Here is a 15,075-nt window from a genome sequence, read left to right on the forward strand (position 1 = left end):
CGAGACTATACTGTACATGCGTACACAGCCATATAATTTTATAGCTATTATATTTGATCTTTCCTTTTGTGTTCGGATTAAACAGTGTTTTGGAAACTTATTGTTGTGCGACTCACTCTCCTTCCTTTTTTTTTTTTTTTGTATCATTTTTGTTTGTCTTAGTTCATTTGTCCTAGTTCTGTATTAATGTTTAGTTCTGTTCCGGTAAACTGCCTTGATATTCATTTGGAAGGCAGTTTATAATAGTTTCATAATAGTTCTTTTCCATATGTGAAACCTGCTTAATGTGTGGAGAAACCTTTTAAAATTGCCCTCATCAGGGTTAAACCAAAAGGAGAAAAAAGTACAAATTAGTAATAACAGTAAGATACAATTATTACAGGCTGGAGAAAGGGACAATGAGAGAGACAATTCCGAGCTTGTGGTGCTGGTCCGTCTTGTTCCCGGTCAGGTTATATCTCTTGCTAGATGCAAGATATCATTTATCGACAAGCAGGATGTAAACTGGCAGACAAATGGATAAAGTCGTTTCACAGCACTGGCAAACATACATAGTAGATGACGGCAGAAAAAGACCTGCATGGTCCATCCAGTCTGCCCATGACAAACTCGTATGTGTATATACCTTACCTTGAATTTGTACCTGTCCTTTTCAGGGCACAGACTGTATAAGTCCGCCCAGCAGTTTTTACCGCCTCCCAACCACCAGTCCCGCCTCCCATCATCGGCTCTGGTACAGACTGTATAAGTCTGCCCTCCCCTATCCTCGCCTCCCAACCACCACCCCCTCTTCCCAAACAACAGCTGTCCCAGTGCATCAGTGTAGCATATTTATTTATTTATTTATTTATTTTATTTTATTGCATTTGTATCCCACATTATCCCACCTATGTGCAGGCTCAATGTGGCTTACATAGTTTTGTTAACATACGGTAGTCATTGCGGGTTCAATGTGGCTTACATATTTTGTTAGCAAAGTCATTGTAGGGTGACAGATACATTTAATACTGTCAAGGTTAGGTAAGGGTAGAAGGAAGAAGAAAGGGGTGATTAGGTAGTTATAGTAGGTGAGTGTCAGGCGGATTTGTGTGCCCGTTAGTTCTCATTGTATGCCTTGTTGAAGAGATATGTCTTTAGAGATTTGCGAAAAATAGTTGTTTCGTTGATTGTTCTCAGGTCTGTAGGCAATGCATTCCACAATTTCGTGCCCAAGTACGAGAACGTGGTATTGTGCATCTGTTTGTACTTTAGTCCTTTACAACTGGGGAAGTGCAGGTCGAGGAACTTGCTGGATGCTCTTGTGGCGTTTCTTGGAGGTAAGTCTACGAGGTTTAGCATGTAGATTGGGGCGTCTGCGTGAATGATTTTGTGCACAATCGTGCAGATCTTGAACGTAATGCGCTCCCTAAGTGGGAGCCAGTGGAGCTTCTCTCTTAAGGGTTTTGCATTTTCATATTTAGTTTTTCCAAATATGAGTCTGGCGGCAGTATTCTGGGCAGTTTATAGTTTTTTTGATAGTTTGTTCTTTGCATCCAGCGTATAGTGCGTTGCAGTAGTCCAGATGACTTATTACCATTGACTGTACCAGGGTGCGGAATACGTATCTCGGGAAGCATGTGCAACCCTTCCCACCCACAATGGTCTCCTCAGTCCCCTCAGTATTACTGTTGCTGTTCTACCAGACGAAGGAGAATGCACTTTGCCTTCTGCTGTAAGATCAATCAGAAATATGGAAGAGTTTTTAAAGATTTTAAAGGCTGTTATTTCAGCATGCCTTCTATGAGAAATGAAGAAGTTGAAGAGCTTGTCATGAATACGTGTTAAATTGAGATTAAGTGAGAGTGTAAATTGGGAGTAAGTGAATGTGTATGTAGCCCTGGTCTCACTTCACAAGCACCGACTAAGCTCTCCAGGTCAGGCACCCGGAACCAGCGTCCGTAAAAACAAAATTCAGAGTGTTGAGCTGGGCGCAGGCTGGGCTAAATCCCTGTAGGCCGTGGGGTAATCTGTCCTCTGGCACTATTCAGTTCACTCTCACCCAAATTAGAACCAGAAGTCTCAGTTGTTTATTTCATCTTGCTTTACTAACTGATAACTTGGAAATAAACAGCTTATAAACCAGTCAATTTGGTCCGTACATTTCAAGGCATCAAATGATCATGGTGGAATAGCTTTGGACATTCTTTCCCAATGATTTCAAGGCATGCAAAGTCATAATCAGCCGTTTACAGTCTCTCTCAATTCTGTCTCATCCTGGATCAGGGTTCTTTTGACTATGAAATGAAAGTCCTGCTAGAAGTGAGGCTCTCCCGCTCCCATTTCTCCTACCCAGTGTGTCTTTTCCCCCAGGCACTCTTTCCTGTTCCCCAACTGGGAACACTCCACAGGCACCCTCTGCCATGTGGCAGGGGCTTCATTCACCACACGCTGCACATTTCCCCCTTTTGGCTCCAAGGCCTCCCTCTGGGCACTTGGGTCTCGGCAGGAGTGGGCAACTAAAGACCACATTTCTCTCAAAACATCCCTTTTTATTGACTCATGGTCCTGCCCCCAAGGGCTGGCCCTTCCCAAATCCTCACACCAGGCTGGCAGTCCCAGCCCGTTACCTTAGTGACCTCCCAGAAAATCCTCCCTCCCACTCCCTACCACAGGGGCACTTTTCAGGGGAGTCACATGTAGGTATCTAGAGAGGTATGATGTTTTGTTCATTTTGAGGACCTTTTGCTAAAGTGCGGTAGGCCTAACACGTGCTCAAAGGGAACTACTGTAGGATGCACTGAGGCGTATTGCAGTAGTTTTTGGATTAGTGCACATTACTCCTGTGCTGGAAAATATTATATATTTTTCAGCACAGGAAGTGTGCCTATGGGTGAAGATTAGGTGTGCCCGTGATAATCAGGTAGCGAAGACACATTAAAACGCACGACCCGATTAGCATGGGAGCCCTTACCATCTAAATAGGCAGCGGTAAGGGCTCCCACGGTAATGGCCATGAACTAACGGGTAAATTAGCATGTGGCCATTTAAAAAAAATTAGAAAATCGGCCATTTTACTGGTGCACTAAAGGTGGCCCATCATGAAATGCCTAGCACTTGCCTGGGGTTAACCCTGTGGCCACCTGGAGGGTCTGTTCCCAGTACAGCTCAGGTCCGCCTGCACCTTGTCACGGGCTCCATACTAGCACCCCCTCCCACTGAATGGGTCCCACTTGCCTCCGGGCTAGTCTCCCATTCTCAGGTTATTCCCCAGTCATTTGTAGGACGCTGGGGCCACACTCCATGGGGTCCCAAAGTTCCCTGAAAGCACCCAACGCCCCCCCCCCCAAAAAAAAAAACACAAACCAGGATTCTTAGTCAGTCCAGGACAGCAGAACTAATAAACTATAGGTTTATTATCATAGAACTTGAACAATGAAAAGAAAAAGGTGAAATCAGCAAACAATGACAGGTAACTGAATATGGATCAATTATAAAACTATCTAAATATTTGTTATTATCTGGGTAGCACCTGGGAAGTTCAGGAACAATTGTTCACAAGCCTTGAACAGGATCTCAGGACAGAGATGTTTCTTCTCTGTACCCCCACACTGAGATTAAAGAAAGATCCAGTACCTCTAGGCTAGATTTGAAGTCCAGAACCAATCAGAGCCCAGAGCATCAACCTTTGAAAATATCTGGCCAATGGTACTGCAAGTTCGCCTTTTCCGAAGGCTAAATTGGAAAACAGAACAATCTTTCCTGCAACAGCTTTAAAACTGAAAACAAACGCCATCTGCTGGCTAATTAGAAGAAATACATTTTAATGAAATTTGCAATTCACAGGCCTGAAAACCCATTGTTTCGTCACATGGCCACATGCTAAAAAGCAGTGCAGGCCACTTTTTAGCGCACCTTAGTCAAATGTTTTTGAATTTTTACTTGGGTATGTTTGATTGTAATCCACCACGGATAGCAGATTGTGCAGAATATCAATTTTTGTTTTAATTAAATTAAAATAAAGCAATGCTCCTACACATTCTTAAAGACTTTTCATTGTATTTATTTTTCCAGAAACAATAAGTAGAAGTTTACTATTTTTAATCTATTATTTCCATTTTATTTCGTACGGTGACCAAGTCAGTGTTGCAATCATGCCTAGAATGTGGAAGAAGAATCCAGAACTTTGCCATCCATTCTAGGTGCTTCATCTGTGTGGGCTCCAAGCATAATCGGGCCGAATGCAAGCCCTGCAGAAGAATGTCTCCACAAGGTCAGAACGATCACTACGAGGGAGGCTCTTGTGCAGATAGACTCTTTCTCTGCACAGAGTGAGATCTGCTGATTCTGCAAACTCCAGCAGATGCTCCTCTTGTGGTGCCTCTACTTCCCTGCACAGTGAGTTTAAAAGCCCAACTACGAAAGTGCAGCACTGTGCATCCAGCAATGCAGTACAAGTCTCGGTTAAGACTCTTTGCCCAGATCGCAGGTGTCTATGGCCCTATCACAGAGGACTGAACAGAAGGTAGCCCTTAAGTCGCCATCTTCAGGGCGCCACCTCTGTGCAAACAAGTGCATATCCTGTCTGCGCTACTTATGTCAATCAAAAGGCCTCGGCGCGCACACAGCACTGATGTACACCCGTTGTCATCAGAGCAAAGGATTCAACAGTCTTCCAGTGCAGTTGCTGTTCCTTCAGATCAGGTAAGCACAGATCATCTGGAGCCTGGCACAGCGCACCAAGCTCTGCTATGCAGCCATCGATCCTGCACAGGCATTGTCTTGTTCACCCATCAAAGAGAAGGCTCTACATTAGTTCTTCACTCCAACGAGAGACACTTTCCTCCCAGGATCCCATGGTCGCTTTTATCCACTCCAGATTCTGAACTGCAGAATAACCATTCATTATTGCCTCCTTTTTCTCTGAGGACAGAAAACTCTCAAAAGTGGCCTTGAAGATTATCCAGATCTTGATGGCATTTCAGAAGTGTCGTCTCTGGAAGGAGAATTTTCTACAAGGATTCCTGACAACCCTTTCCTTCCTGCTTGTAATGAATCTCCTTAGGACAACATTTCCTATTTGAAGTTTGTTCAGTGCATGTCATGAGAAGTTCCTTTTCCTCTTCAACAAGAGACTGAACCTAGTTCTAGCTTTTGGTCTTTTATTTTAATTGAAATTAAAATATACAAAATACTAAAAAGGAAGCAAGCAAAGCAAATCATGGTAAAAACCCCAAAACAATACCTCCCTATCTCAAAACAGTGAAATACAATATAACATAAAAGCATAGAATAAAAAACAAACCTAAAATTAACATATCATATTAAACCCCTTCAACAACCTCTCCATAACCTTAAAAAAAACAACAAAATACATAATGTAAACGAGTAGTAAAAACTCACTTGAGGCTGGCTGAGGCTTCCGGGGACTTTTGTGCCCCATTGTGTGCAACCAGCTGCCAGGAGATGGGAGGAGTTGTGGTACCACCAAAATCAGGAGACTGTGGGAGGGGGGGGGGGGGGCACGTTGGGTCCAGCAGGGCTGTGGGCAGGCAGGTATGTCTGAGAAATGAGCATATGTCATGGGAAGGAAACACTGAGAACCAGTGAAGAAAACTGTGGCGAGGGGGCAGGAGTCCTGTCCTATAGCATGAGGAAACTAATATAAACACATAGCAAAATTTGATGAAAACAGGACCCAAATAATTTTCCAAAGTCCATCATCAGTAGATGAACAGATTTAAGGGAGAAGCCTAGAGAACCAGGTCCACCACAGACTGAAGGCAAAATCTTTTAGGGGTCCTTTTACTAAGCTGTGGTAAAAAAGTGGCCTTAGCGTGCCCTTATGCACTAACACCAATTTTACTGCAGCCAGGAAATGGCTGATTTTCTGTTTTTTCCTATTAGTGGCCATGCATTAAAGTTGCCATTAGTGCACGGCCATTAAAAAATTACTAATAATTTTTGTAAGTATGGTGAAAGAATTGGGGTTAGATAAGACGTAATGAAAGTATATTGTGAAATACAGTAAATATAAATCTGTCTGACTTCTAAAAATGCTGTCTGAAAGAATTTGGGTTTGGATGAGAAGTAATGTAAGTAGATTGTGAAAGAAATAGAAATGATTGTTTCTTAACTTAAACTGTATTTATTTATGAATGTATGTTCATAATTGCTTAAAGAATATTTGTCACTTGGTTTAGAATGTTAAGCCTTTTATCTATATAAACTTGGCATTATGATAGTGTTAAAAATATTACATTGTTGATTGAAGCGGTTAAAAGTAAAGTCAAATTAATGATTTTGTAAGTAAGTAAGGACTGAACACCAGATAATGTGTGATCTTTATAGATGTAAATGATGTGTATTTGTTTTGTAGGTGATCACAAAAATATGTGATAACATCTTGTTTAATATTATAAGAAAGTTGATGCAAGGCTTCTGTTGAAGCATGTAAAGTGAAGCGGGTTTGGCCACCGTCGAGCCATAGCTAAATGCTCAACTATTTTTTATATATACAAAAGAAGATAATATTTGAGAATAAAGGAATATCTGGAATTTTATTACATCGTGTTGATTATTTAGACATTTACACTGGACTCTTCACTTGTTGATGTTCATGCATTAAAGTTGCCATTAGCGCACGGCCGTTATAAAATTACTGCGGGAGCACTTATAGACACCTATTTTAGGTGGTAAGGGCTCACGGAGTAATCCTGCGCTAACCAGTTTGCATGCAATAATGTGGACACACTAACCCCTGAATTCTATATATGGCGCCTGAAATCCACACAGAAATCAAAGCGTATTCTATAACAAGATGCAGGGCCGGTCTTAGCAAGTGCGGGGCCCTATGCAGACCAATTTGATGGGGCCCCACCCTAGCCCTGCCCCCATCCTAACTCCGCCCCATCCTAGCTCCACCCCCACCTTAGCTCCACCCCCACCCTAGCTCCAGGGCTGCCCACCCCTCCCTCCGAGCTCCCGGGCCGCTCCCTCCGAGCTCCAAGGCCCCCAGCTCCAGGGCTTCCTCCCCTAGGGCTCCCAGCTCCAAGGCCCCCTCCCTCCCTCCCGGTCATTTTTTAACACCCCCATCCAAAATCCAGTACTAGGTATGCCGAGAATACAAAACACTCAGGACCTATTGAGCAATTCTACCATACCATAAGCAGTCATTTCTACGAATCACACAAAGAAAAGGAAAACATCTTAAAACACTACAGTGAGCACTAGAACATCAATTCACCTATTGTAAAACGAAACCAGACAGAATAGTACAGATCGTCGATCCTGCACAGTCAATGCCAATTGAAAGCCATGTCTTTTTCACAAACACAGATACACCCTAATCCACTATAGAATAAGTAGTAATATTTAAACTTTCTATTTAGACAAAAATTAAACTGAACCCCCAAGATGCCAGACTCTGCATACAATGCAACACCACAGAAACAGAAAATGTCCCCTAGTACTGTGCAAAATATAAAGACAGCAGATGTAAATTTGAAAAAAACTAACAAATACCAATCACCACTTTACAAATTAACAAACAGATATAAAACAAATATAGAACATAAAATAATACCATTTTATTGGACTAATAGATTTAGCTTTCAGAGGCCAAAACATCCTTCCTCAGGTCAATACAGTATAGTACTGACCTGAGGAAGGGGGGGTTTGTTCTCCGAAAGTTAGCCAAAATGTATTAAAATTAGTCCAATAAAAAGATTACCTTGTTTACATGTTCTATTATAAACATTTATTAACACATCTACAATACTACTTTATCCTAAAGCAAAAAAAATTAAAATATATATTTTATTTACAGTTGTCTCTGGTTTCTGCTTTCCTCATCTTATTTTCACTGTCTTCCTTCCATCCAGCATCTGTCTTCGGTCTCTCTCTGCCATCCAGTGTCTGCCCTCTCTGCTGTCTCCTCCATCCAATGTCTGCCCTCTCTCCCTACCCCTTCCATCCACATCTGCCCTCTATCTCTGCCCCTTCCATGATCCATCCACCATCTGCCCCTGTCTGCCCTCTCTTTCTCCCCCATCCATTCACTGTCTGCCCTTTCTATCCCTTCCATCCACTGTCTGCCCTTTCTCTCTGCCCCTTCAATCCACAATTTGTCCTCCCTCTCCCATCCATCCAGGGTTTGCCCTCCCTCTCGCTCCCCCATCCAGGATCTGCCCCTCTCTCCGCCCCTTTTTTCAGCCCCCAGTTCCAGCCCCACTATCCCACCAGTTCCCCATTTCAGCCCCAGCCCTTTTCTCCCACCAATCCCGAGCTTCAGCCCCCCAGCCACTTCTCCCTGTCCCCTTTTCAGCCCCCAGTCCCCAGTTTCTGCCCCTGCCCCTTTTCAGCCTCCAGTCCCAGTACTAGCCCCCTTATCCCACCTACCCTCCTTTTCAGCCCCCTGTTCCAGCCCCCTTCATCCACATGCCTTGTATTAGGGCCCCCCTTTTCAGAACCATTCTCCCACCTGACCCACGCATGCCCCATTTTCCCACCAGCCCCAGGCATGGCCCCCATTTTCCCATATGGCCCCTTCTCAGACTCCAGTGCCAGTCCCCTTCTCCCATCCGAGAACCCCCTCCCTAGTCCCCTTCTCCCATCCAAGAACCCCAGTCCCCTTCAACCATCCAAGAACCTCCTCCCCACCCCCTTCTCCCATCCGTGAACCCCCTCCCCACTTCAGTCCCCTTCTCCCATCCAAGAACCCCAGTCCCTTCCCCACCCGTCCCCTTCAACCATCCAAGAACCCCCTCCCCACCCCTTCTCCCATCCGTGAACCCCCTCCCCACCTCAGTCCCCTTCTCCCATCCAAGAACCCCAGTCCCCTCCCCACCCGTCCCCTTCAACCACCATGAACCCCCTCCCCACCCCCTTCTCCCATCTGTGAACCCCCTCCCCACCTCAGCTTTAGAAATGTTAAATAGTAGCCTCCTTCCCATTTGAGAACCCCCTCCCCACCCTTCCCCCACCATAGAACCCCCACCCCACACACCCTTCTCCCATCTGAGTCTCCCCCCACCCCACCTACCAGCTCCATTCTCCTTCTCCTGCCGCCCACCACCCTCACTGCCTTTAAAAAAAAAGAATTTGGAAGCGCCGGAGGGCCAGGCAGCACCTCGTGTCTGCCCTGCAACTAAAAATCTTTTCTTCAACGTCGTTGGGCCTTTTCACATTGAGTCCCACCCGCCCTCGCGGTAATTGGAAGTTACCTCAGAGGAGGGCGGGACTCAATGTGAGAAGGCCCAACGACGTTGAAGAAAAGATTTTTAGTTGCAGGGCAGACACGAGGCGCTGCGCCGCTGCCTGGCCCTCCGGCGCTTCCAAATTCTTTTTTAAACGGTAGGACAAGTTGGGAGCAGCGGGAGCGGGACACCCCCCCACCCACCGACATCCGGGGCGGACTGCCCCCACCACGCCGCCTTCGCGCGTCAATCCGAGCCAGGGAGGGAGAACTGAGGCTCGGGAGGGCGGGGCGACCTCAGGCGCGCCGCGCGGGGCCCCCCCTGAGCGCGAGGCCCTATGCGGCCGCCTCGGTCGCCTCGCCTTAAGACCGGCCCTGACAAGATGCATGATTTAATTGATTAACTAGCTAATCTGCGCTGTAATTGGATGTTAACAAGCAATGAGCACTAATTGGCATTAATTGAGATTTTACACACACAACTCGTTAAGCGTATTCCATAACATGGTGAACCTAAATTCTAAGTCACAGGATTGAAAAGGGAGTGTGGCCATGGGTGGGGCGTTTCTAAAATCTATGCGCATTATTATAGAATACACCTGATCTGCACCTAATTTAGGTGTCGGGATTTACACCAAGTAAAACATGGCCTAAATAGGCGAGACCAAATTTGGTCTCGTAGTGAGCCGCTTGGCGTATTCTATATGTCGCATGGAAATTAAAGTTTATTCTATAAAATTTAGGTATACTTTAAAGAATACACCTAGGTGTAATTTTTTCCCGCACGGATTTTTCGGGCACCGTGGAGGAGTGGCCTAGTGGTTAGGGTGGTGGACTTTGGTCCTGGGGAACTGAGGAACTGCGTTCAATTCCCACTTCAGGCACAGGCAGCTCCTTGTGACTCTGGGCAAGTCACTTAACCCTCCATTGCCCCATGTAAGCCGCATTGAGCCTGCCATGAGTGGGAAAGTGCGGGGTACAAATAAAACAAAACAACAACAACAACAAAACAACCATATACAGAATCTAGCCTTAACTGATTAGCACAGGAATGCCCACTCTCTGCCCCTGACACTCCCCCTCTGACAAAAAATTAAAAAAAATGTATTAGTGCCCCAATTGCCACATGCAGATTTGGAACTTGACATAGAAAGCTTGAGCATGTCCCACAGTAAGCCAGTCTAAGGCTGGCCGAGGAGTAGCCTAGTGGTTAGAGCACCGGTCTTAACATCCAGGGGTGCCCAGTGAAAAAAGGTGTGAGCAAAATAATAATACCAATTTTTTCTGGAGGAGTAGCCTAGTGGTTAGTGCAGCGGACTTTGATCCTGGGGAACTGGGTTTGATTCCCACTGCAGCTCGTGACTCTGGATATACTATCAGGCTTATTTTCGAAAGAGAAGGACGCCCATCTTTCGACACAAATCGGAAGATGGGCATCCTTCTCCCAGGGTCGCCCAAATCGGCATAATCGAAAGCCGATTTTGGGCGTCTCCAACTGCTTTCCGGGGGTGTGTCAGAGGCGTAGTGATGGCGGGACTTGGGTATGCCTAACACATGGGTGTCCTCGACCCATAATGGAAAAAAAAGGGCATCCCTGACGAGCACTTGGACAACTCTACTTGGTCCTTTTCTTGTTATGACCAAGCCACGAAAAGGTTCCCGAACTGACCAGATGACCACTGGAGGGAATCGGGGATGACCTCCCTCTACTCCCCCAGTGGTCACTAAACCCCTCCCACCCTCAAAAAAATAGTTAATATTTTGTGCCAGCCTCTATGCCAGCCTCAAATGTCATACTCAGGTCCATCACAGCAGTATGCAGTATGCAGGTCCCTGGAGCAGTTTTAGTTGGTGCAGTGTACTTAAGGAAGGCGGGCCCAGGCCCAGGCCCATCCCCCCCCCCCCCCCCACCTGTTACACTTGTGGTGGTAAATGTGAGCCCTACAAAACCCACCAGAAACCCACTGTACCCAAATCTAGGTGCCCCCCCTTCACCCCTAAGGGCTATGGTATTGGTGTACAGTTGTGGGTAGTGGGGTTTGAGGGGCTCAGCACACAAGGTAAGGGAGTTATGTTCCTGGAAGTATTTTATGAAGTCCACTGCAGTGCCCCCTAGGGTACCCGGTTGGTGTCCTGGCATGTGAGGGGGACCAGTGCATTACGAATACTGGCTCCTCCCATGACCAAAGGGCTTGCATTTGGTCATTTCTGAGATGGGCGTTCTTAGTTTCCATTATCGCCGAAAATCAGAAACAACCAAGTCTAAGGACGACCATCTCTAGGGATGACCTAAATGTCAAGATTTGGGCATCCCCGACCATATTATCGAAACAAAAGATAGACGCCCATCTTGTTTCAATAATACGGGTTTCCCCACCCCTTCGCGGGGTCGTCCTGCGAGGACGTCCTCAGGAAAACTTGGGCACCCCTTTCAATTATACCCCTCCATGTAAACCACTTTGAATGTAGTTGCGAAAACCACAGAAAGGCAGTATATCAAATCCCATTTCTCTTACCTAGAACATTGCCTTTGGGAGTGGATGAGTGGCCTAATGGTTAATGCAGCGGGCTTTGATCCTGGCAACCTGGGTTGAATTCCCACTGCAGCTCCTTGTGACATTTGGAAAGTCACTTAACCCTCCATTTCCCCAGGCTCCACTTAGATTGTGAGCCTTCTATGAACAGAGAAAGTGCATGCATATAATGTGTAAAGCATTGAGTACATCTAGTAGTGCTATAGAAATTATTATTAGTAGTAGTAGTGCTAGTAGTAAAATGCCATATGCATGTGCTAGCATTTACTGCAGCTTAGTAAAAGGACCCCTTAATTTCCCAGTATTCAAACTCTGTGGCTCTGTTTTTTTTTCTCTTACTCTTTCCTTGCTGGCTCTGCTATCCAGCTCCAGCGGTTCCAGGACACAGTGCAGAAAGTGATGACTCTTCAAGCTGTCACCAAATACATCATCCGCATCACTGAGGATGCCCTGGGCTCCAAATTCTGGGGAGACGTCAGCGTCCCAAATGCAAGATCTCACTATAACACAAAGGTAAGCCAATCCCCAAAGAACTCATGGGTGAGAAATACAAAATAAGGGGTCATTTTACTAAAGGGCCTTAATGAGTGGATAGTGCATGGAAACAGATTACCGCAGAAATGCATTAAACATTTTGCAGTAACATAGAAAGTGACATGAGTTAAAGACCTGAACGGTCCATCCAGTCTGCCCAACAGTCACATTCATTATCAATTCAAGATTAAATCAACAATGAACGTGATTTTATATACTTGATCATGGTCTTTCTTTGTTGTTTCTGGGACATAGACCGTAGAAGTCTGCCCGGCTCTATCCTTATGTTTCAACTACTGGTGTTGCCGTCAAAGCTCACTCCAGCCTATCCGAATCTGTCTTGTCATTTGTGGGACAGAGACTGTAAAAGTCCGCCCGGCACTGTGTTCACATTCCAAATTACTGGAGTGTCCATCAAAGCTCTCTCCAGCCCATCCTAAACTGGAAATCAGGTGTGAGGATGTTATAATGCCGTTGTATCGCTCCATGGTGCGACTGCACCTTGAGTATTGTGTTCAATTCTGGTCGCCGCATCTCAAGAAAGATATAGTCGAATTGGAAAAGGTGCAGCGAAGGGCGACTAAAATGATAGCGGGGATGGGATGACTTCCCTATGAAGAAAGACTAAGGAGGCTAGGGCTTTTCAGCTTGGAGAAGAGACGGCTGAGAGGAGACATGATAGAGGTATATAAAATAATGAATGGAGTGGAACAGGTGAATGTGAAGCGTCTGTTCACGCTTTCCAAAAATACTAGGACTAGGGGCATGCGATGAAACTACAGTGTAGTAAATTTAAAACAAATCGGAGAAAATGTTTCTTCACCCAACGCGTAATTAAACTCTGGAATTCGTTTCTGGAGAACGTGGTGAAGGCAGTTAGCTTGGCAGAGTTTTAAAAACGGTTGGATGGTTTCCTAAAGGACAAGTCCATAAACCGTTACTAAATGGACTTGGGGAAAAATCCACAATTCCGGGAATAACATGTAGAGAATGTTTGTACGTTTGGGAAGCTTGCCAGGTGCCCTTGGCCTGGATTGGCCGCTGTCGTGGACAGGATGCTGGGCTCGATGGACCCTTGGTCTTTTCCCAGTGTGGCATTACTTATGTACTGATGTGGGACTCAGACCGTACAAGCCAGCCCAGAACTGGCCTTAGTTGATGCAGCCAGAGTTGCCATCTAAGCACCACTTCAGATGCAAACACATACGCAACTCTTTAAGTTTTGTTGCTTACACCGTTCATTTTCTAATTAGAGATCCTCTGTGTTCATCCCACGCCTTTTTGAATTCCGTCACCATTTTTTTTCTCCATCACCTGCCTCAGGAGGGCATTTCAGGCATCAACCACCCTCTCCATGAAAAAGAATTTGTTGTCATTACTTCTGAGTCTACCACCCCACAACCTCAATTCATGTCCTCTACTTTTACCATTTTCCCGTCTCGGGAAAATATTTGATTCTATATTAATACCTTTCAAATATTTAAGTGTCTTTATCATGTCTCCCCTGTCCCTCCGCTCCTCTAGGGTATACATTTTCAGGTCTTCCAGTCTTCTTTTAGGCTGTATTTTGTCTTTGTGCATGCTAACGGCATTTTACCGATTTATTTTTTAAATAATTTTCAGAGGGAGCATGTGGAGAGTGGGTGTTCCTACTTTATCTGGCTAGCACATTATGATTGGTGCACACTAAAGTCCCGATTCAAATAGGCGCATCCATAAATAGCACTTAGCATAGGAGCCAACTTTTCAAAATTATTGGGGGTGCTAAGCCCAGTGGAAGTAACCCCTCCCTGGACACATACAAGGAATTTTCTCAATATTGGGGGTGCTCAAGCACCCACAGCACCCACAGAGTTGGCTCCTATGGCACTTAGCACTATTCTATAATCATGCCTAAAGTTAGGCGTGGCTTATAGAATGGCGTATAGAGCCAGAGAATGTGCTTACGCTTAGCCGTAACCCTTTATGCCACTGAAAGCCTAAATTAGGCATGGTTCCCCCGAATTCTATAAACATGTGTTTAAATTTGAGGAACGCCTCTGACACGCCCACACTCCTTCCATGGCCACAGCCCCTTTTCAGCTAGGCGTATTAGAATTTATGTGCGCATCTTTTTAGAGCACACCTAAAAAGATGTGCGCTTAAATTCCAATTATTGCTGATTAATGCTGATAATTAGCTGTTGTCAGCCAATTATCAGTGCTGATTGGCTCATTACTCAATTAAGTTGTGCGCATAAATTGGGCATGCACCCAATTTAATGCATGCAACTCACCACACCTTAGAGAGAATCCAGGGGTAAATAGGTAATGCAGGAGCACTTAACATTAAGTTCTCACATGTCAATTTTTTGCAGGAGGAGACAAAGTGGGAGACATAAGAAGACTCAGCAATACTTTATTGGCACAAAAATTTCTTGAGTTGTGAAAAACACTCTTCTTTCTTAAGAGACTCGACAAGGCACCGTGTTTCGGCTGGTGCCTGCCTCAGGAGTCTACAAAAAGATAGGACATATTGGAAACAATTAAAATGAACTAAAACAGTCAAAATAAACATAAAATAAAGTGGACCATGAACACATCTAAAACAAGTATAATATATGTATATATCTCTAATATAAGATAGATGAACAACAGTAAATCAATAAAGGACCAATGATAAACAGATAAACTAATGAAATATATAACATCAAAGATAAAAGTGTTGGTTATTGTGCATAATGGAAAAATAAATAAAAGAATGAGACACAAAATACTGACCTGCAGGAACCACACACTAATGGGAACAATAGCACACAACCTGCAAAGTAAAAAAAAAGAAAAGGCCTTAAAAAGT

General features: G+C 44.9%; 1 protein-coding gene across 2 annotated transcripts in view; it reads left to right on the forward strand.

Moving 5' to 3' along the window:
* The window catches only part of LOC115460032 (cyclic nucleotide-binding domain-containing protein 2-like), an 89,032-nt gene that overhangs the window by 10,620 nt on the left and 63,337 nt on the right, over positions 1-15,075 (forward strand). For both annotated transcript variants that reach the window (XM_030189888.1, XM_030189889.1), the window contains exon 2: positions 12,073-12,219. In XM_030189888.1, the coding sequence (XP_030045748.1) occupies positions 12,073-12,219 (147 nt within the window). The remainder of the gene's footprint in view (positions 1-12,072; positions 12,220-15,075) is intronic.

Source organism: Microcaecilia unicolor, chromosome 1, assembly GCF_901765095.1.
Source record: "Microcaecilia unicolor chromosome 1, aMicUni1.1, whole genome shotgun sequence".
Taxonomy (NCBI): domain Eukaryota; kingdom Metazoa; phylum Chordata; class Amphibia; order Gymnophiona; family Siphonopidae; genus Microcaecilia; species Microcaecilia unicolor.